Source organism: Leucopleurus acutus, assembly GCF_964270905.1.
Source record: "Leucopleurus acutus genome assembly, chromosome: 2".
NCBI classification, from domain to species: Eukaryota; Metazoa; Chordata; class Mammalia; order Artiodactyla; family Delphinidae; genus Leucopleurus; species Leucopleurus acutus.
This window is the reverse complement of record NC_139143.1, coordinates 153,625,565-153,648,184: the sequence shown is the minus strand read 5'-3', so window position 1 is coordinate 153,648,184 and position 22,620 is coordinate 153,625,565. Positions and strand designations below refer to the sequence as shown.

The 22,620-nt window shown below is 45.2% G+C and overlaps 1 protein-coding gene across 2 annotated transcripts in view; it reads right to left on the bottom strand.

Moving 5' to 3' along the window:
* The window catches only part of AGBL4 (AGBL carboxypeptidase 4), a gene marked incomplete at both ends in the record, with an annotated part of 1,417,540 nt that overhangs the window by 7,343 nt on the left and 1,387,577 nt on the right, over nt 1-22,620 (bottom strand). Inside the window, 2 exons of one of the 2 annotated variants that reach the window (XM_082833556.1) lie at nt 3,938-4,055; nt 9,898-9,994. In XM_082833556.1, the coding sequence (XP_082689682.1) occupies nt 3,938-4,055; nt 9,898-9,994 (215 nt within the window). Of the gene's footprint in view, nt 1-3,937; nt 4,056-9,897; nt 9,995-22,620 lie in introns of those variants that run through there. The other variant, XM_082833557.1, reaches the window with a different exon arrangement.

Below are 22,620 nucleotides of genomic sequence, written 5' to 3'. Positions count from 1 at the left end.
AGGGCAGTGGGAAGGGAGCTGGGTTTGAATCCAGGATCTCACTAGCCATATAAATACAAACAAAGTATTCTACCTTTAGGGGTCTTCATTTTCTCACCTGAGAAATGAGAAAATGACACTTATCACAAGAAGCCGTCGGGACTATCAAATGAGGCAATGGATGTAAAGGCACCTGGCACGATGCCTGGCACACAGTAAATGTTCAAAAATATTTATGAAGTGAATTGATGCTCTACAAATGTTAATCACTCCAGATTTCCATGCTTGGCACTGCACTCACTACTTAGGAAAATGAGTTGGGGGCCTCTTAGGCAAGTTTCAGGCGTGTCATTGAATTACAGTGAAAGGACAAAAGCTCATCCTGTGCCCCTCCCCCATTCAGAGGCAACTGGGAGAGTAGCTGAAGGCCTCCTCCTGCTGCGGTGGAAGCAGCAGCTGCAAAGCAAACATCGTCAGAGGCAGGTGCCCCAGCCTCTACTGTGGGCTTCAGCACGAAGCATCTGGGTGGCCTCCAGCTTGTGGCTTCTCTGCCACAGCTGTCTCTGAGCCTGTGGACTCGTGCAGAGCAAAACTGGCACTGTTTATGGAGATTTGTGTGAGAGCCAGGTAGAGGCCCAGCGTGTCCCTTCACTCTCCTCCCCTCCTTTTCGCATAATCGTCTCACTCTCCTTAGTACACTGGTTTGGTAGCCGGTTCTACCCACTGCGGTTCTATCCTGAGAAGGAAGAGAGCAGACAAGAAGAGAGGCTACAGCGTCCCCTGCTGGGGCTGGGTGGGCTGGTAGCTTCTAGCCAGTTCACCTGCCGGCTTGGTGCTGTCCTCCATCTCAGTGCTGAAACTCTTCCCCTCTAACCTGAGACCATTAGGTATAACCTGGCCTAAGAAAGCTAGGGAGCTGCTGATCAGGCTGAGGCCACAGGGAAGTCCACTGGCAACCAGTGTGGAGACGCAGACATCCCTTTTGCAAACACATCCTACAGTCTGCCTTATATCCTTGTATTTTTCCCTCATAAGGATTGCTGAATGTTAGCAGGTCCATATTCTGTAATTCAGAGACATTTAATGTCACTTGTTTAGTGTTAAATGTGACTTTTTGTACTGTACACTCCATTGTGTGACATCAGGAATGTGAGTCCCGTCTCATGTCATTTCTCCTCAGAGTTATAGAATAGGAGGTGATGCCACGGAGCATCCAGCATCCCCCTAGAGTTCCTCCAGATGCTCAGTCAGATTCTGCTTGCATACCTCTACTGTTGGGGAACTCAGGGTATCTCGACGGAGCCCATCCAATGGTCGACAACTCTATTCACTAGAAGGTTTTCCTCACGTTTGAGCTGAAATTTGTCTTACTGAGACTACCTCCCTAGATTTGGTTCTTACTTTTGGCAACATACAACAAGTTTGCTTTTTTGGACAAAAAGAATGTCCAAGATGTTTTCTTCAACTTTTTAGAGATTGCGATCTTGCTTTCCTTCCCCTGCTCCCTCTTATTTTTCATCTCAGGGATAAACAGCTCCAGTCTTCTCATCCGTTTCCAATGGGAAATGATTTGCAGACCCCTCACCATCCTGGCCACACTCCCAATAACAGCTATCATTTATTGAGCGCATTTGCTGACATTCCCCACACCTAAGTTCATCAAACCCACATAACTACTGTAATGAGGTAGACATAATTATCACCATCTTACAGGAAACTAAGATTCGGAGAGGTTAGAGAATAACTTACCCAAGATCACACAGGTATTAAGAGACAGAACCAAGGTTTGAATGCAGCATTAGAACCCAGAGTTGCCTGGCTCCACTAGCATGCCTGAGCTTATAAAGCCTGTGATCTAATTAATCAACACAGTTTTTAAAAAGTGGGTCTGTAACTGAGGATATTCTATTGATAAAAAGTTGATGAAAATAAATGATTTTTTATGTCAATGAAGATTTGCTAAAATGGATATCAGTTTACTCCCAGTAAAATGTAAATTGGAAATGTACTATGTCATTATTTAATATGCAGTATAAATCTATAAAATGATCCACCTTAGCACCAAAAATAAAGGAGGGCCTAGGGCTTCCCTGGTGGCGCAGTGGTTGAGAGTCCGCCTGCCGATGCAGGGGACACGGGTTCGTGCCCCGGTCCGGGAAGATCCCACATGCCGCGGAGTGGCTAGGCCTGTGAGCCATGGCTACTGAGTCTGCGTGTCCGGAGCCTGTGCTCCGCAACGAGAGAGGCCACAACAGTGAGAGGCCCGCGTACCACAAAAAAAAAAAAAAAAAAGAAAAAAGAAAAGAAAGAAAGGGGGGGCCTGAATATGGTCACGTTATGGAAGCAGTCTGACCAGGGAAAAGTAGATCTGGACTATCACCTCTGATTTTATGTGATCTGTCTCTATTTATGCCGTCTCAAGAGATGCTCTCGTTTCTGAAAGCTCTGACACACTGTTGGCTCGTGCTGAGACGGTTGCATTCAAATAAACTCCCCAGGACTCTGCTGCACAAGCTGCTGGAAAGTCAAGCCTTGACTGTTCTTCCTTATCTTCATGACAGAGTCCCTGACAGCAAAGTGAGCGTTACACCAAATTGGGTCAACCAGCTGGTTCTTGAGGGAGTGAGAGACCTAGAAGGAAAGGTGCCAAGAACACCCAGAGGAACAGAGGAGCTGCATAAAGCACTTTATTTGTGTTCTTCTGGGCAACAAGAACCCAGGGGAGAAGCTGTATATACAACACAACATTTGTAGCCGACTAAGATATGGTTCTTTGTTTTCATTTCTGAAAAGCAATAAGCAAAGGGAGCATAAGCTTTGCTCTCAATTTTTGCAACAAAGTTTGAAAATCTCCAACCCAAAACAAAAGAATGCTAAACTGAAGCTTTGTGCTAAAGGCCCTCCCTCCCTTGAGCCTCCCTTTCTCTCCCTATCTGCTAATCCTTATTTCCGGGAGGTCATTTTAATTAGCAGGCTGTCATGGTGACTCAGCCTGCTGCTTCACAGACAGGCAGGGAGCCGACTCCCCTGGACCCATTCATCATGAAAGGCACTTTACTCCGTAGAAAAATGCACAATTTTGAGCTTGGTCCACCTTGGGAATTGCCCCTGCTGTTGTTTTATTTTATCATCCCCACCTGCCTCAGAGTGCATCCTTTTGTCTTTTGCATCTCCTGTCCCTGGCGGTCTGCCTCCTCCCCCCTGTTGCAGATTTTCCATGTCCTTGTCTTCAGTGGTCAGGTTTGATCTCAGACACCAAGATCTAGAGATCTTAACCATGAGACACCTTTTGGAATGTGTGTCTATTACTTTTTGTTTTAGGAGCTAAAGTTTCAATGAAACGACCCAGGTCATTGGGACATAGCTCTCAGAGCAGTTTTCTGAAGTTGCATGCTGGGGCTTAGGGGAGTCAGGGAGCATGCAGCTCATAAATTAACCGTATGTCTAAGACCATCGCGATCTCAAAAATTCTGCCCCATTGTTCCCAACAGTGCATTTGTCTTCGCGTTGTATGTGTGTTGCTATTGTTCTGGGTCAGCAAATGTGGACACCGCATTTCTAAAAGCGAAAACAACTGTAGCCTAGTCTAAAAGGTAAACATCTGTAGTAACTGCACAACTTAGAACAGTAAAGGGGCTGGAAAGCAGTGACCTGAGAAGGGACGTGTGGGTTTTCTCTTCCTGTGAGGGTCTCTATGTTGTGGAAAATAGCATCTGTACTCATCTGGTTTGAATCTCCTATTTTGTTCTTAAGCCTGAAGGTGAAGGCTCACAATTGATTTTCCACTGGTAAAAGGGAAAATCGATGATGAAATTTCTCATGTTTTCCCTTCCCTTTCACTAGCTTATACATTATCTCACAGCCATTATCTTGGAAACTAGAGAAGGGTGATTAATTTCATGCCCCAGCAGAAAATGCGTGCTCCTGCCACCACAAGACCTCCCCGGACTCCACGTCCTTAAAAAGAGTTTGAAGGGTCTTTGTGGTTCACTGAGCTCTTCTTGCCCCCTTTGCTGTTGGGGTGGCTGCTGGCTGGGCCCCGCAGGAGTGGGTGCTTGTAGGGGGGGCGTTCTTTCCTGTAAAGGGAGAGATAACAGAAAGAGAGAAGAAAGACAGCACATATACACGCTGTACTGCAATCATTTGTGTGCATGTCTATCTTCCCCCACTGGACTGTGACCTCCTAGGAGCAGTGGCCTTGACTTCCTCTTCTCTGCATCCCAGGAACCCAGCCCAGGGCCTGGTTCAAAGCAGGCAGCATGACTCAATGGAATGACTATTAGATGATTGGATGGATAGGTTGTATCATTCTGGTTCTGGAGAAAACCTAACTGTCCTATAGTTACAAGTCTTCCACACTTCCAACTTGATTCTAACTCATTCTATCCATTTCACAACGGGATGGGCATGAACCCATAGATGAATTGCAGCTTGGCAGATCCAGGGAGCTCATTCCCTTCATAACCATCATGGGCTCCAGAGTTCCCTTTATATTTCTCAGTATAGCCTAATTATGGCATTTCATGGTGGGTCTGTCTCCCCTACAATCTTGGGCACTCTCCGAAGGCAGAGATGTGTCTAGCTCATCTCTGTATCCCAGCACCCAGCACCCAATGCAATACCTTTAACACTACTCTTCAGCAATTATTCACTGTCTGTTCTGCTCACACACTAGGCTATGAGCTTCTGATAGGCAGGGACCCAGTTTATCCAGTTTGCCTTTTTCCTCATACGGGGCCTTGTTTGTGTGTTATGTTGTTGAGTAACAAACTGATGTGCCATTCATTCAAGCATTGGATTAAGATTTATTTGCAGCGGAAAGATTAGCCAATCCAGAAAGAACTGAACTGAATTCCCTGGTCAGCTATATATGAGAGGGACGACCTTGAGCAAGTTGTTTAACTTCTCTGAGTTTCATTTACAAAACGAGGATAAAATATTCCAATCTCGGAGGGTGGTGTGAGGTTAAATGAGATAATATGAATAAACTCACCTAGCATCTTCCTTTGCCTACTATAACTTACAAAGGCATGGTGCTAGGTGCTAGGTGCTAGGTATGGTCCACTGTACTCTGGAGATGACTAAGTTGAGTCAGACGTTGATGCTGTCCTCAGGCTGCTTACAGTTTAGTAGAGGAGACAGTTATACAAAATAATTACACAAAATAATAAAGAACTATAATGCATGGAAGAAAATGGTAATGCCACAAATATGGGAATCTCTTGGGCTGTTTGATTTAGGATTCAAGATGTGACTTCTTATAACCCATGATGCTCTGACCCTGGAGTATCATTTTCCTTCATTGCCGATGAGTCATGAATAAGGTAAAGACAGAACAGGTGGCAGCACACAAAAGGGACACCTTGCCCTAATGTGGCTCCTCCACCAGGAAGCCTCACTGTCTAAAATTCCACACTCATGAGGCACCTTGCTAACGTAGGAAGGCCATCTAGCATGGGTGAGGTACATCTAGATCTTAGTACCCATCAACAGCCTGGAACATATGCTGGAATGTTGTTTACAGGCGACGTGATCTTGAAGAAGTCCCTTTTTCCTCTAGCCTCTGTTTCTTCATTTCTAAAATAGTAGAGCCCATGTCCTTCCTGCATCATAGGCTCTGGTAAATGGGGTTGGGGGAGAGTTTTGCCAATTACAAGATGTCATTCATATGTCACTGAGAGTGCGGGTCTTCACACCCAAAGGAAGCATGGGAAATAAGCTGGGTTTTTTTCTTTGCGGGTGAAGCCCAGGTATGATCACAGGTGGGGCAGCCCCAGGCAGATGGTGTGCGTGAGGAGAGGGTGTGCAGTGGCTGGGGAGGAGTGTGAACGGGCAGGATGACTCTGGGGCCATTACAGAGCCAAAGAGCACCTGCAGCTCAAGATGGGGGCACAGAGAGAGGCACTGGTAGGCAAGCGTCTCACACCTGGGCCCCACAGAGATGCTCCTTTTCCTATCGTGCCCTCCAGACTCACCTCCTTTGGGAAGCTGACTCCCCAGAGAGTAAGCCTCTCTCTTCCAGAGGCTTCTGCAGCACTTTGTGCCTGATCTCTTAGTACACCACTTTCTAGGGAGTTCTTTGCCCAGCTCTTTTTCTCACGGGACTGTGGGTTGGATGCATTTGATTTTTCTCTACAGTTCCTGAGTGGTATGGAGTAGATGCTTGAAGGTTGTTTGATGAATTGAATGAATTTTTAGTCCCATCTTTATCACCTCTATTGCCCTAAACATCCTGGCCTGTCATTGCCTTAGAATGTGTCTTTTCAGGTTCAGCTCCCCGCCTTTTACAACCTTTCCCTCAACCTGGAATGCCCTCTCTCCTCCTTCTGTTTCATCCATTGGAATTCTACATGTCCTCTGAAACCAAGTTCAAGGCCCACTTCGTCCATGAAGCCTTCCTGGGATACTCCTGCTGGCTGCCGAATGTTTGCCAGATGGTGTGGGGGAGTAATTTCTGATTGGGTCTCACTTTTCACTATAACACGAAGGGGTTGAAGTAGATGATTCTTAGGGGCTTCTTCAGATCTACCATTTTATAATTCATACATTTAGGGCTTATTTAGGACCTATTCCCAGCTAGGCTCTGCACCTGGCACTAAGGATACAGGAGAGATAAAATAATTCCTCAAGGAGCAGCCCATCTAGTGGAGGAGCCAGACATGCAAAGATGTCACAGCATGCAAAGATGCTGTGACAATACGCTATGGGACGTACCATGCACACGTGTGTGCAAAATCAGTTCGGGATCCAGCAGAGAGGAAGGAGCTCTACCTCAGGTGGAGAGCAAGGACACTGAAATGGGAAGCCATGGACGCTGCTGTGAAGGAGGGCACAATCTGAGAGGTAACTGAGCACATTTACACATTGCTCAGTATTGTTTGCTATCTTTGCACGCGTACATGCTTTCTCCTCTGTGAATCTGAGCTCCTGATGGGCAAAGGTTATCTATGTTCCCCCAGCATCCAGGGCAGGGCCTGCCACGTGGTGGGCTCCAGTGTGACGCAGAGCTGATGATTCCCACCCCCACGCCCCGCACACATACGCAAACCCCAGCGTGGAGCAGCCCACCGGCACTGAGCCTGAGGCCACCTTACACTTAGAGGCCCACCCTCCGTGCTCATGCTCTGTCTCCGCACAGAGGCTCACCTGGCCTGCTCATTTCCCCTGTCTAATTTGTATGCACCTCGCTGGGGCATTTTGTGTCACTGTGGTCGAGATAAGCGTGGGGTCTCAGCTCTGGTCATCAACGCCATGTCCCTGAGCCTGCACTCTCAGCCCCACATCCTGGCCTCCCCAGGGACCTTCCCCGAAGGGCGGCACAGCACCCAGGGATGCTGACAGGCTCCTTCCAGCACGTGGGTGGAAACTGACACAGTATAATTATCCGTAGACATGAGAGAAAACAAAGATTAATTTTGAGTCAAAACATATAATTTTCCTTTAAAACCAGAACTGCTCTTTCATGTATGTTATTTGATGCTTGGGTGGAAAATAATACAAAAATTGGGAAGTATTCAAGTCCCACATCAGAGCCTTGTATCCTCCTGAGATTCATTTTTTCAAGAACTGCTGACCAGTTGAGAGCTAAGACATATTCATAGTTTGATGAGGTAGAGATGTGGGGATGGAGAGAGTTTTTATTTTGTTTTTCTTAGGCGAAGGGTGGGCGCATTTACCACAAGTCCTCAAGGCTATGAACTTTGAGGAATGAGCTCTCCAGCTCTTCTCTAACGAGGGCTGCAAAGCTCAGGGAAATGAGGTCCCATGAGCAGGGCCCTGAACTCCCCTGAATGCTTTAGACCCAGTTTCAGGGGCCTGCCTCCCCCATCTCAAAGAACTCTTCACTAACTGATGCTGAGAACACCAGGCTGGGGATGGTGGGGCCTGGCTCCAGCCATGGCTGTGACCAATCCTGTCTGCTCCCTGGGCCTCAACACCTCATCTGTGTGATGATGATGGCTACTCTCCCCGGGTGTCAGCACCATTTTACTGACAATGCAACATTCAAGAACAAAGTGGGAAAGGATCGGGATAATTTTATTCGGGCTGACAGAGGACCTGAAAGAGACAATCCCCAAATTAACTTGTAAATGAGATTCTAACAATTCTTTTGAGTTTTACAGAGCTTTAAATTTTTAAGAACATAACCAATGACTTCTAAGGATGAATTGAGCACCATTCTCTAGAGGTGAGCTCTTCAACGTCGGGGTCATGCCTTAATCATTTACTCGTTCAAGCACCCCCTCTGCACAGACACTTGGCACAAAGTGTTGTTTTCCCTAAATGAGTGAATGAAGGGATGTATACATGCACGCATGCTCAGGACAGCCTAGGCACTGTGGGAGCACAGAGAAGAAACACAGATGCTCCTTCTGAAGACTAATCCACCAGGATGGGGGGGAACAACCTGAGACAAAGTATGAGTCAGAGTACATTGTGTTGCAGATTCCTTGTGGAGCTGGGACTCAAGAGGTGGGACTCCCAGCCTGATGGGACGTGGGTCCTGAGAGATCATCCAGCCCAACTAGAGAAGACCAGGGACTTGCCCCAGGCTGTGATGAGCTGTCTGGAAATCTGGGACTGCACCCCAGAAGCAAGAGGAGATGGAAACATGTGTTGAGCACCTACTGGCAGCCAGGCACTACAGCACGCTTGTATCTAATTTTTAAAACCATCCTTATTATGCCCACTTTAGGTAGGAGGAGAAAGGTTTCCTGAGGCCAGGAAGCTTGCCTAATATCTCACAAGCTAGCATGAGCTTGAGACAGAATTTGAACCCACACTGAGGTGGAGCTTAGCTGGACTTCAGTCCAGCTTTCGAATCATAAACGCCTAGGATCAAATTCTGCCTCTGCCAAAATATCTTTGACCTCAGGCAACTCTCGTCACCTTTCTGAGCTTCCTTTTCCTCATTTGTGATATGAGGAATAAATTGTCTAGGAGGACTGAATAAGACCATATGCAAAAAGTACTTTGCTCAATAAATAGTAGTGATTAACACTGTGTTTTGTTAATAACAGGTAGGGAGGAAGGTGCATCAGGGCAAAAGCCCTGAGACAGCAAAGCATTTGGGCAAGGTCATGGGCAAGGTCAGTGGGAAGACTGGTCTGGCAGGAGCAGTAAGTTGGATGTCGTCATGTCCTTCAAGGAAGCTGGACCACTAGGAGAGTAAGAGATGAGGTCAAGAGGTAGGACGGGGCCAGCACATTCCAGATGCCACTGGGTGTCACTGCCCAAATGCTCACTGGGCTCACCGCCAGCAGTCATGGGAACACCCAGCACTCTGGGCTCTGGTCCAGCCCTCAGGAAGGACACTCATCTCCTAACCTTCTTTCTTCACCAGCTCAAGAAGTTGGCCCCAGCAGAGGACCTGAGGGGAAACTTCTCAGGGGTGTGTCTTCTCAGCCCTGAGGCTTTGCATCTTGATAGAAGGGGACTCTCACGTGCTCGGGGTACATACATGCCTGGCACTGTGCAGGGTGCTCTAACACACATCTCTTAATAATCTTCTAAGTGAGCACCACTGTCCCTACTTTACAGATGAGGATATTGAAGGATCAGAGACCTTATGAGCCTAGATGACATAGGAGCTATCAGATGAAGTAGCATATGGAAACACCCAGACTAGCTTGGAACAGTGGCTGGACTCAGCCTCCCAGCAACTTCCATCCCTGTCGGTTCCCATGTTAGACCCAGAAATGTGACCAACCCCTCACTGTCTGACCCCATAATTATACTTCAACTCAGGAAATGTGCTGTTAAGCCCTTCTGCTCCGTACACTCTCTGTGGCAGGCCCAATCATCTTTCCCGTGACACACATGGGAAACCGAGGGACAGAGAGAGGCTAAGGGAAGCGGCCCCTAACAAGAAGCCAGTTAAGCAGGACGCAAGGCCCTGCTGCTCTGCTCAGCACTTACCGCAGCCTTGGCATGGGGATCGTCACTTTCTCGACCATGGGGTTCAGCCGGTAATAATCCAAAAACGTTCTCGCCACGTTCCGCCCCAGCTTCATATCTGCAAGGGTGGCTGTTAAGGAGCAACTCTGGTAAGAGTTAGTAAGAAAAGTGAGAACAGTCACAAAACAGTATCACCACTCACTATTCTAAGTGTTGTATGGACTGTCTTTTTTGATTTTCACGAAACCTTAAATATTATTGATAGACACCCCTTTGGGAATCACTGGGCTTCCATGGTCTGCCTTCAGGTGGCTTGGGGTGGAGGCAGATAAGCAGGACCCGAGGGCAAGAGACCCTTTGTTGCATATAGACCAGGGCCTACTTGACCCCGGGGATTAGTCACCTACTTTGGTAACCTTGGGGACAATGATAAAACCCTCTCACCCTAAACAGTATCCCCGTTCCACCTTGAAATCTACCAATTACGAATCCTTAGGGTAAGTGTTCGTGACCTGTTAAAGTACAAACTCCCTGGGGAGGGGAAAAGGGTCAATTCCATGTTGACCATTAACATTTTAGTATAAATTAGCACAGCAATCATCTATTCAACAACATGGAGCATATGCTTTCTGCATTATCTATCATAACTCTGGGGCTTCACGTGAGCTGTCTCGTCTCCCTGAAGCACCTTCCCCTTCCCTTTGGCTAAGTTTTAACTATCAATTCTCCAGTTAGGTGATGTCTCTTTAGTAAAGCCTCCCACAGTACTCCTCTCCCAGGTCTATGATTGGTGCCCTTGCCCCCTACTTCCGTGGCTTCTGAACTGACTTCATTCAAAGCACTTATCTTTTATCTCATATCTCTCAGCTCTGAATGTCCAGGCCATCACCAACTCTTACCCAAGGGACCTCCTATCTCTTCGGTTTCTCCACTTTTCTCCAGGTCCCTGCTGTTCCCCTAGAAAAGGCCAGCACCATCTTTTCCTTGAATTGCTGTCATCCTGTCCTAATGGCCTTCCTGCCATAAGAGTGCCTGCCTCTACTCCATTTTCTATAACTTTGCTAGTGGGGGTGGGGTGGGAGGGTAGTTATTCTAAAACGCAGATCTGACTACGCTACCCAGCTGAGTAAAACACTTCAGTGGCTCCCAGTTGCCTGTAAGGTTCAAATTTTGGAACTTGATCTACCGGGTCCTTTGTAGTTAGGTCTCAGCTTTGTGTTTGTTGCCTCCTACCTTCCACCCCTCGACCTTCACGCTCCAGTGATACTGGACTTCTTCTACCTCCAGACCTTTGTCCATTCCATTCCATCTTCCCAGACCACTCTCCCCTCTGCCCACAGGCCTTACAGGGCAGACTCCTTCTCAGCTTCCAGACACCTCAGTTTAGTTGCCCCTTCACTGGGTACCACTCAGCCACCATTCTACCCAGGCTCATGGAGGTGGGCTAGCATCTGTGGACAGTTGAGTGAGTTCTCACCACTCTCTTCAAGACGTCTCCAAGCTGGGGTTGGATGTGGCCCAGGACATGAACACCAGCATTTATGTAATGCCTGGCATCACACGGGGGCTTTGCTTACATATGCATTTTAAAAAACCCAGGGAGGAAGGCATTTTTATCTCCCCTTTGCTCTGGGAGGTTAAGAAACTTGTCCAAAGCTATATAACTGGAAATGGTAGAGTCAAGACTCCAATTTGGGAGTGTCTGACTCCAGAACCATGAGCTTTCCACCACTCTGGGCTGTTTCCCAACTTGAAAGCACCTTTTCTGTCAACGGCTGAGTCATCCCAGGACAGTGCCTGGTGGGAGAAGGAGAAACGCCAGACGAGTTGTTTAAGACAGTGAGACGTGCCGCAGGCGTGCTGTGCTCTGGGGCTGCCACCTGCTTTCTTCCTCTGGTTGTGACCGACCTTCTCTGTCCCCTCCTTTAAAAAGTTCACAAGCTGGTGTCAGGCATGGGCTCTCAGACCAGCAGACCCTGGAGGCAGTCTCGCCACCAGGGCCTGCAGAAGTGGCTGGCTGCTTCAACCTAGCCAGGCTCTAGCTGGCTTGGGGTGACCAAATCACCATTGCGTGTGTCAACAGTAAGAGCTGCAGGACTTCCCTGGGGGCACAGTGGTTAAGAGTCCACCTGCCAATGCAGGAGACATGGGTTCGAGCCCTGGTCCGGGAAGATCCCACATGCTGTGGAGCAACTAAGCCCGTGCGCTACAACTACTGAGCCTGTGCTCTAGAGTCCGTGAGCCACAACTACTGAAGTCCACGTGCCACAACTACTGATCCCGTGCACCTAGAGCCTGTGCTCTGCAACAAAAGAAGCCACCGCAATGAGAAGCCCATGTGCCACAACGAAGAGTAGCCTCTGCTCACCACAACTAGAGAAAACCCGCACGCAGCAACGAAGACCCAGTGAAGCCAAAAACAAACAAACAAACAAAACAGTAAGAGCAACAGGGGCACAGAGGAACGGAGAGGTTCCTGTGGACGGGGCTGAAAGACTGTAGTAGAAGTTTTGGAATCAAATGTACCTAATCCGATTCCGAATCCTGGCTCGGCCACGTGCTGTGTGGGGCAGATTGTACTTTCCAAAGATGTCTGCAACAATGTCTCCCATCTCACCTGTTATTCTATGATGTGACCTTGACACTCCCTCCACTGAGAGGTGGCATCTGTATCCCCTCTCTCTGAAGCTGAGTGGGCTTAGTGACTCACTTGCCACCAGAGGAATGGCAGAAGTGACAGTGTGGGGCTTCTGGGGAGAGGCCAGAAAAGCAGATATAACTTGCACCTTTCCTGCTCGAATGTTCCAGCTGGGGCCCTGAATTTCCAGGAATGCTGTCTGACTGCCCTGAGGCCAGCATGCTGTGAGGAAGCCCAAACTAGCCCATTGAGGGGCTGCAGGGAGAGGCCCTGAGACTTTGCGGAGAGATTACTTTAGAGAGAGATTCCTGGCCAGCCCGCAGCAGCTCCTCCAGCACACTACTGCTCCAGCTCCAGCTCCAGCCACTGTCTCACTGCCACTGCGTCAAAGATGCCAAGCTAAGAGTACTCAGGGGAGCCCTTCCCAAATTTCTGACCCACAGAAAACAAGAGAGAATAGCTGTGGTTTTAAACACTAAGTTTGGGGGAGATTTGTTACACAGCGGAGGAGAACTGAGACACAGCGTGGCCTTGCAGAGCCCTTCCCATCTCCCTGAGCCCTCACTTCCTCACCTGTAAAATGTGAATAACAATGGCTGCCTCACAGGATTATGGTGGTGAGGTATGTCACTAACACGCGGGCGCTGACTAAGTAAGTGCATGAATGGGGCCAGAGGGAAGCCTGAACCCTTCCTCCTGATCTGCAGTGAACGCCAGACTCGCCCAGACTGGAAGCAAGCCTAGGAGATCTCCTTGGTACTCAATACTCCTGGGCTCTACAAGGTGGAGGAGTTGGGCTGTTGCAGTAAAATGTCCCTCAGTGAGGTGCTGATCATTTTAGCAAGCTCTGTTTAAAAGACAGTGTTTTAAAGGTGGGACTTGTCAGGGACAACCCTCTTTCTCTTTCCAATAGTATTACATAGTTCCTAAGCCCTGAGAGCCTCACTCCAGATTAGTTACTGCACTGGCCCTGCTGGAGTCAAAAAATGAGACGTGGGTGACAGGAGTGAAGAGACTGACTGAACATTTTCAGTGAAAACAAGCTGTCTTTGAACAAAGATTTAAGATCTAGGCAAGGAGAAAGCAATAGCTCTCTTGGCTGGAAACTTTTCCAATATACTGCAGAAATAAGAGAGAAAAAAATTGGGGTGACAACTCCCAACTCTTCATTACCAACAAAAACCTCAGAACGGCCTGCGAATTCAAACTGTCATCCTCCTCAGATTCTTCTGTAGCTCCCGATGGGCTTCTCACAGAGAGCAGGAACAGGCAGCAGGTGGGATCAGGACCCTTGAATCAGAGAAGCAGGAGGGTTTGTCTGGGGTTGTCTGAAACTCAGACTCACTTGGTGACTTCTGCCCAGAGCTGTTTTAAAGTAAAGGGTGGGCGTCAATAGCTCCAGCACTTGGTGGGATGCTTTAACAGGCAATGAGGGCTGGGATATTCTCATTCATTCATTCATTTGTTCATTCATTCTAACATTCTGGGGGCTGCTCCCATGTGTGTACTGGCATGAAGAAGGGCAGAGATTGAGCTTAAAGAAGAATTAGACAAATTCTGTTTACAGTCTAGAAGAGGAAACTAACGTCCCAACTAACTATACTAGCAAACAGCCTGTTGCATTCTCACCTTTACAAAAGCAACTAGCATTTTATTTCTCAGCATACCCTGTGCACCATACAGTGTACTTATTTACTGTTGATAACCCCCACCACATACCTGCAAGGTCAAAGCACAATTCGACACATATTAAACAGGAAACTGAAAAAAGCAGAGTTTGCATAATTGACCCAGAGCCTTGTGCCTCGAAAGTGATAGAGGTGGCATATGAACCTGTGTCTTTTATTTATTTATTTTGACATCTTTATTGGAGTATAATTGCTTTACAATGGTGTGTTAGTTTCTGCTTTATAAAAAAGTGAATCAGCTATACATACACATATATCCCCATATCTCCTCCCTCTTGCATCTCCCTCCCACCCTCCCTATCCCACCTCTAGGTGGACACAAAGCACTGAGCTGATCTCCCTGTGCTATGTGGCTGTTTCTCACTAGCTATCTATTTTACAATTGGTAGTGTATATATGTCCATGCCACTCTCTCACTTTGTCCCATCTTACCCTTCCCCCTCCACATGTCCTCAAGTCCATTCTCTACATCTGTGTTTTTATTTCTGTCCTGCTCCTAGGTTCTTCAGAAGCAATTTCTTTCTTTCTTTTTTTTTTTAGATTCCATATATATGTTAGCATACAGTACATGTTTTTCTCTTTCTGACTTACTTCACTCTGTATGACAGGCTCTAGGTCCATCCACCTCACTAAAAACAACTCAATTTCATTTCTTTTTATGGCTGAGTAATATTCCATCGTATATATGTGCCACATCTTCTTTATCAATTCATCTATTGATGGACACTTAGGTTGCTTCCATGTCCTGGCTATTGTAAATAGTGCTGCAATGAATATTGTGGTACATGACTTTTTTGAATTATGGTTTTCTCAGGGTATACACCCAGTGGTGGAATTGCTGGGTCATATGGTAGCTCTATTTTTCGTTTTTTAAGGAACATCCATACTGTTCTGCATAGTGGTTGTATCAATTTACATTCCCACCAAAAGTGCAAGAGGGTTCCCTTTTCTCCACACCCTCTCCCGTATTTATTGTTTTTAGATTTTTTGATGATGGCCATTCTGACCTGTGTGTGGTGATACCTCATTGTAATTTTGATTTGCATTTCTCTAATGATTAGTGATGTTGAGCATCCTTTCATGTATTGGTTGGCAATCTGTATATCTTCTTTGGAGAAATGTCTGTTTAGGTCTTCTGCCCATTTATGGATTGGGTTGTTTGCTTTTTTGATATTGAGCTGCATGAGCTGCTTATAAATTTTGGAGATTAATCCTTTGTCAGTTGCTTCATTTGCAAATATTTTCTCCCATTCTGCGGGTTGCCTTTTTGTCTTGTTTATGGTTTCCTTTGCTGTGCAAAACCTTTGAAGTTTCATTAGGTCCCATTTGTTTATTTTTGCTTTTATTTCCATTTTTCTAGGAGGTGGGTCAAAAAGGATCTTGCTGTGATTTATATCATAGAATGTTCTGCCTATGATTTCCTCTAAGAGTTTTATAGTGTCTGTCCTTACATTTAGGTCTTTAATCCATATTGAATTTATTTTTGTGTATGGTGTTAGGGAGTGTTCTAATTTCATTCTTTTACATGCAGCTGTCCAGTTTTCCACACACCACTTATTGAAGAGGCTCTCTTTTCTCCATTGTATATTCTTGCCTCCTTTATCAAAAATAAAGTGACCATATGTGCATGGGTTTATCTCTGCACTTTCTATCCTGTTCCATTGACCTATATTTCTGTTTTTGTGCCAGTACCATACTGTCTTGATTACTGTAGCTTTGTAGTATAGTCTGAAGTCCAGGAGCCTGATTCCTCCAGTTCCGTTTTTCTTTCTTGAGATTGCTTTGGCTATTCAGGGTCTTCTGTGTTTACAAAGAAATTGTGAAAAAAATTTTTCTAGTCCTGTGAAAAATGCCATTGGTAGTTTGATAGGGATTGCATTGTATCTGTAGATTGCTTTGGGGAGTATAGTAATTTTCACAATGTTGATCCTTCCAATCCAAGAACATGGTATATCTCTCCATCTGTTTGTATTGTCTTTAATTTCTTTCATCAGTGTCTTATAGTTTTCTGCATACAGGTCTTTTGTCTCCTTAGGTAGGTTTATTCCTGGGTATTTTATTCTTTTTGTTGCAATGGTAAATGGGAGCGTTTCCTTAATTTCTCTTTCAGATTTTTCATCATTAGTGTATAGGAATGCCAGAGAGTTCTGTGCATTAATTTTGTATCCTGCTACTTTTCCAAATTCATTGATTAGCTCTAGTAGTTTTTTGGTAGCATCTTTAGAATTCTCTACGTATAGTATCATGTCATCTGCAAACAGTGACAGCTTTAATTCTTCTTTTCCAATTTGGATTCCTTTTATTTCTTTTTCTTCTCTGATTTCTGTGGCTAAACTTCCAAAACTATGTTGAATACTAGTGGTGCAAGTGGACAACCTTGTCTTGTTCCTAATCTTAGAGGAAATGGTTTCAGTTTTCCACCATTGAGAACAATGTTGGCTGTGGTTTTGTCATATATGGCCTTTATTATGTTGAGGTAAGTTCCCTCTATGCCTACTTGCTGGAGGGTTTTTATCATAAATGGGTGCTGAATTTTGTCAAAAGATTTTTCTGCATCTATTGAGATGATCATATGGTTTTTATAGTTCAGTTTTTTAATATGGCTTATCACACTGATTGATTTACTTATATTGAAGAATCCTTGCATTCCTGGGATAAACCCCACTTGATCATTGTGTATGATCCTTTTAATGTGCTGTTGGATTCTGTTTGCTAGTATTTTGTAGAGAATTTTTGCATCTATGTTCACCACTGATATTGGCCTATAGTTTTCTTTCTTTGTGGCATCTTTGTCTGGTTTTGGTATCAGGGTGATGGTGGCCTTGTAGAATGAGTTTGGGAGTGCTCCTCCCTCTGGTATATTTTGGAAGAGTTTGAGAAGAATAGGTGTTAGCTCTTCTCTAAATGTTTGATAGAATTCGCCTGTGAAGCCATCTGATCCTGGGCTTTTGTTTGTTGGAAGATTTTTAATCACAGTTTCAATTTCAGTGCTTGTGATTGGTCTGTTTGTATTTTCTATTTCTTCCTGGTTCAGTTGCAGAAGGTTGTGCTTTTTTAAGAATTCATCCATTTCTTGCAGGTTGTCCATTTTATTGGCATAGAGTTGCTTGTAGTAATGTCTCATGATCCTTTGTATTTCTGCAGTATCAGTTGTCACTTCTCCTTTTTCATTTCTAATTCTATTAATTTGAGTCTTCTTCCTTTTTTTCTTGATGAGTCTGGCTAATGGTTTATCAATTTCGTTTACCTTCTCAAAGAACCAGCTTTTAGTTTTATTGACATTTGCTATCATTTCCTTCATTTCTTTTTCATTTATTTCTGATATGATCTTTATGATTTCATTCCTTCTGCTAACTTTGGGGTTTTTTTGTTCTTCTTTCTCTAATTGCTTTAGGTGTAAGGTTAGGTTGTTTATTTGAGATGTTTCTTGTTTCTTGAGGTAGGATTGTATTGCTATAAACTTCCCTCTTAGAACTGCTTTTGATGCATCCCATAGGTTTTGGGTTGTTGTGTTTTCATTGTCATTTATTTCTAGGTATTTTTTGATTTCCTCTTTGATTTCTTCAGTGATTTCTTGGTTAATTAGTACTGTGTGGTTTAGTCTCCATGTGTTTGTATTTTTTACAGAGTTTTTCCTGTAATCGATATCTAGTCTCATAGCGTTGTGATCAGAAAAGATACTTGATATGATTTCAATTTTCTTAAATTTACCAAGGCTTGATTTGTGACCCAAGATATGATCTATCCTGGAGAATATTCTATGAGCACTTGAGAAGAAAGTGTATTCTGTTGTTTTTGGATGACATGTCCTGTAAATATTAAGTCCATTTTGTTTAATGTATCAGTTAAAGCCTGTGTTTCCTTATTTATTTTCATTTTGGATGATCTGTCCATTGGTGAAAGTGGGGTGTTAAAGTTCCCTACTATGATTGTTAACTGTCAATTTCCCCTTTTATGGCTGTTAGCATTTGTCTTATGTATTTAGGTGCTCCTATGTTGGGTGCATAAATATTTACAATTGTTTTATCTTCTTCTTGGATTGATCCCTTGATCATTATGTAGTGTCCTTCTTTGTCTCTTGTAATAGTCTTTATTTTAAAGTCTATCTTGTCTGCTATGAGAATTGCTACTCCTGCTTTCTGTTGATTTCCATTTGCATGGAATATTTTACTCCATCCCCTCACTTTCAGTCTGTATATGTCTCTAGGTCTGAAGTGGGTCTTTTGTAGACAGCATATATACCAGTCTTGTTTTTGTATCCATTCAGCCAGTCTACATCTTTTTTTTTTTTTTTTTTTTTTTGCAGTACTCGGGCCTCTCACTGTTGTGGCCTCTCCCGTTGCACAGCACAGGCTCCGGACACGCAAGCTCAGCAGCCATGGCTCATGGGCTTAGTTGCTCCACGGCATGTGGGATCCTCCCAGACTGGGGCACGAACCTGCATCCCCTGCATCGGCAGGCGGACTCTCAACCACTGCGCCACCAGGGAAGCCCAGTCTATGTCTTTTGGTTGGAGCACTTAATCCATGTACATTTAAGGTAAATATCAATATGTATGTTCCTATTACCATTTTCTAAATTGTTTTGCGTTTGTTATTGTAGGTCTTTTCCATCTCTTGTGTTTCCTCCCCAGAGTAGTTCCTTTAGTATTTATTGTAAAGCTGGTTTGGTGATGCTGAATTCTCTTAGCGTTTGCTTGTCTGTAAAGGTTTTAATTTCTCTGTTGAATCTGAATGTGATCCTTGCTGGGTAGAGTCATCTTGCTTGTAGGTTTTCCCTTTCATCACTTTAAATATGTCCTGTCACTCCCTTGTGGCTGGCAGAGTCTCTGTTGAAAGATCAGCTGTTAACCTTATGGGGATTCCCTTGTATGTTATTTGTTTTTTTTTTTTTCCCCTTGCTGCTTTTAATATTTTTTCTTTGTATTTAATTTTTTGATAGTTTGATTAATATGTGTCTTGGCGTGTTTCTCCTTGGATTTATCCTGTATGGGACTCCCTGTGCTTTCTGGACTTGATTGACTATTTCCTTTCCCACATTAGGGAAATTTTCAACTATAATCTCTTCAAATATATTCTCAGTCCCTTTCTTGTTCTCTTCTTCTTCTGGGACCTGTATAATTCGAATGTTGGTGCATTTCATGTTGTCCCAGAGGTCTCTGAGACTGTCCTCAATTCTTTTCATTCTTTTTTCTTTATTTTGCTCTGCAGTAGTTATTTCCATTATCTTATCTTCCAGGTCGCTTATCCATTTCTCTGCCTCAGTTATTCTGATTGATTCTCTATTGATTCCTTCTAGAGAATTTTTAATTTCATTTGTTGTGTTGTTCATCATTGTTTGTTTGCTCTTTAGTTCTTCTAGGTCCTTGTTAAATGTTTCTTGTGTTTTCTCTGTTCTATTTCCAAGATCTTGGATCATCTTTACTATCATTACTCTGAATTCTTTTTCAGGTACACCGCCTATTTCGTCTCATTTGTTTGGTCTGGTGGGTTTTTACTTTGCTCCTTCATCTGCTGCATATTTATCTGTCTTCTCATTTTACTTAACTTATTGTGTTTGGGGTCTCCTTTTCTCAGCTGCAGGTTCGTAGTTCCCATTGTTTTTGGTGTCTGCCCCCAGTGGCTAAGGCTGGTTCAGTGGGTTGTGTAGGCTTCCTGGTGGAGGGGACTGGTGTCTGTGTTCTGGTGGATGAGGCTGGATCTTGTCTTTCTGGTGGGCAGGGCAGCATCCGGTGGTATGTTTTGGGGTGTCTGTGACCTTATTATAATTTTAGGAAGCCTCTCTGTTAATGGGTGGGGTTGTGTTCCTGTCTTGCTAGTTGTTTGGCATAGGGTGTCCAGCACTGTAGCTTGCTGGTCGATGAGTGGAGCTGGGTCTTTGTGCTGAGATGGAGATCTGTGGGAGAGCCATTCGATATTACGTGGAGCCAGGAGGTCTCTGGTGGACCAATGTCCTGAGCTTGGCTCTCCCACCTCAGAGGCACAGAGCTGACACCTGGTTGGAGCACCAAGACCCTGTCAGCCACACGGCTGAGGGTGAAGTGAGGGTCCTTACCTCGAAATTCTGTCTGGCCCTCCCAGGTCTCACAGCAGGGGTGGAGCAGGGCTCTGAGGTTAGTCTCTTCTGGAGTTTTATTATTCTGAGTTCATATGGTAGGTATTTGGAGAAATCATGGTACTTAGTGAAAAGCAGGTTTAAGGGCGTGCCAGGGACCTGTGCTCATTTGTTGCTGGGTGCTGCTTAATTACTGGAGAGTTCCTGTTGAGGACTTTTAGCCCTCTTTGAGTCCAGACCTGTCTGAAGCAAGGCCCTGGAGTAACACCCCACTGTGTACGGCAGGCAGGACATGGCGGCAGTCTTCACTCTCAGGGGGAAGGGCAACCTGAGTGTCTTTTAACACCATGCATGCTTTCTCTTCTCTTGAGTGTGACCATAAATTCAGACACTAAATTCTGTGGACATGTTGGAGATTTAATTTCAAATGGAGGAATTTTGAAAGGCTTCATGGAAGTGGGTATATAGTCAAGATTTGACAGACAAAGACAAATCTGAAAGAGGGAGGAAGAGAGAGATTAGCATCAGTAGAAGTGGGGAGTGGGCCTGGGGCCCGTGATCCTGGGCCAGAAATAAGACAGAGAAGGGCCCGTGGACCAAGGGAGCTAAAGTGTAGAGGGGAAGGTGGGGCTGCAATGCTAGGCTGGTGTCAGATTAACGAAGGCTCTGAATGTCAAATTATGGAATTTAAACTTGTATTCTGTTGGCAATAAAAACCAGGGCCTATCTATGGTTGTATTTATCATCTGTTCACGCAATACGTTTTATTGATCATCTAGTATGTTCAAGTTCTCTAGAAGGCGCAGGGTATATACTGTGGTTAAAAACCAAAAACTAAAAACCAAAAACCAACCAAGCAAACATAAAACAACCAACCAAGACAAGGATTTTTAAATCCAGAAGCAGAAACGGTAACAAAGTAATGCAAAAACACTGAATAAATACATAACTGCAATTTTAATAGTGCTAGGAAGAAAATGCAGAGTCTGTACCTGAGGTCAATGGGGTACTGCCTTAGAAAGGGGGTGTGGGCAGGCCTCTGTGAACTGAGAGTGGGCAGTGGGTACGGAAGCATCTAGGAAGAAGGAAACGTGTGTGGGAAGGGTCCTTGGGTGGGACACACAGGCTGAAAGAGGGCTGGTGTGGAGGGAGAGGCAAGGGTTAGATCACGTGGCACATTATTCTGGGTCACCTTCAGGACTCTGGATTTTCTAAGTGAATGGGAAGCATCTAAGTGAATGAAGAATTTTAAGCAGGAAAATGAGATGGTCTGATTTATAATTTTAAAAGGTCAGGTCATTGCTTTGCTAAAAATAAGAAAGCAAGAGTGGAAGCAGGCGGGCCAGACAGGAGAATACAGCAATGGTCCAGGGGAGAGATGGGGCCCTGGACCAGGATGGAGGCAGTAGAGATGGGAAGATATGTCGTGGGGGGAAGAACTGGCAGGATCTGCTGACAGGTTGGATGTGGGGCTTGAGAGAGAGGAAGGAAGGAAGGGTGACTCCGCATACTTAGACCCGGTAGCTGGGTGAATGGGGGTGCTGTGCTCTGGAATGTGGAAGACTGAGGGAGGAAAGGCTCAGGGGAGAGGTTAGGAGTTCAGCTTGAGTTCAAGATGCCTGTGAGATGTTGGACACCCAGGTCCTCAATCAGAAATAGGAAGATATCAATAATGGAAATGGTTTCTGAACCACCACCTCTCTAGGATTATTCACGCCATAAACTTTTGCTCACTGCATGGCCTGTTCCCTTCTGCTCCCTCTCCATCTTCTTGCCCCTGGCTCTCAGAGGGCACCCAAGGGTCCTGGGAGAATGGCAGTGACTGCAGGACCCTCTGTTCTCTTATCTCAGGGCCTCAGGTCTGGTGCATTGAATAAGCCCATAAATGGGAATCAAGAGACCAACCTGGTTTCAATCGGTAACTTTCCGTGTGATCTTGGCCATTTCCTTTCTCTGGCCTTAACTTCTCTGCGGGTAACGTGTATAGTCTCTCAAGTTCTTTCCAGCGTTAACATGGTATGTTAAAGCAAAGGCCTCAACACCATAAGCTTATGAAAAATCCCATCCTCGTTCTTTCATTCAACAAATATTTATCGAGAACCTACTCTGTGCCAAGTTATTTAGGTGCTTAGCACAGTGAACAAAACTGACCGAGATCCCTGTCTTCATGAAGCTTACATTCTAGCTACTGGAGACGAACTGCTAATCCAGTACACTCGTACATGACTGAGATGCCAGACAGTGACGCGCGCTATGAAGCAGGTAAGGAAAAGGGCAAGGGGAAGGCTGGGGGCAGGCAGCAGATCGCAGCAGAAAGTAGAGTGGTCAGAGGAGTCCTCATGGATTAAAGTGGGGCTTCAGCGG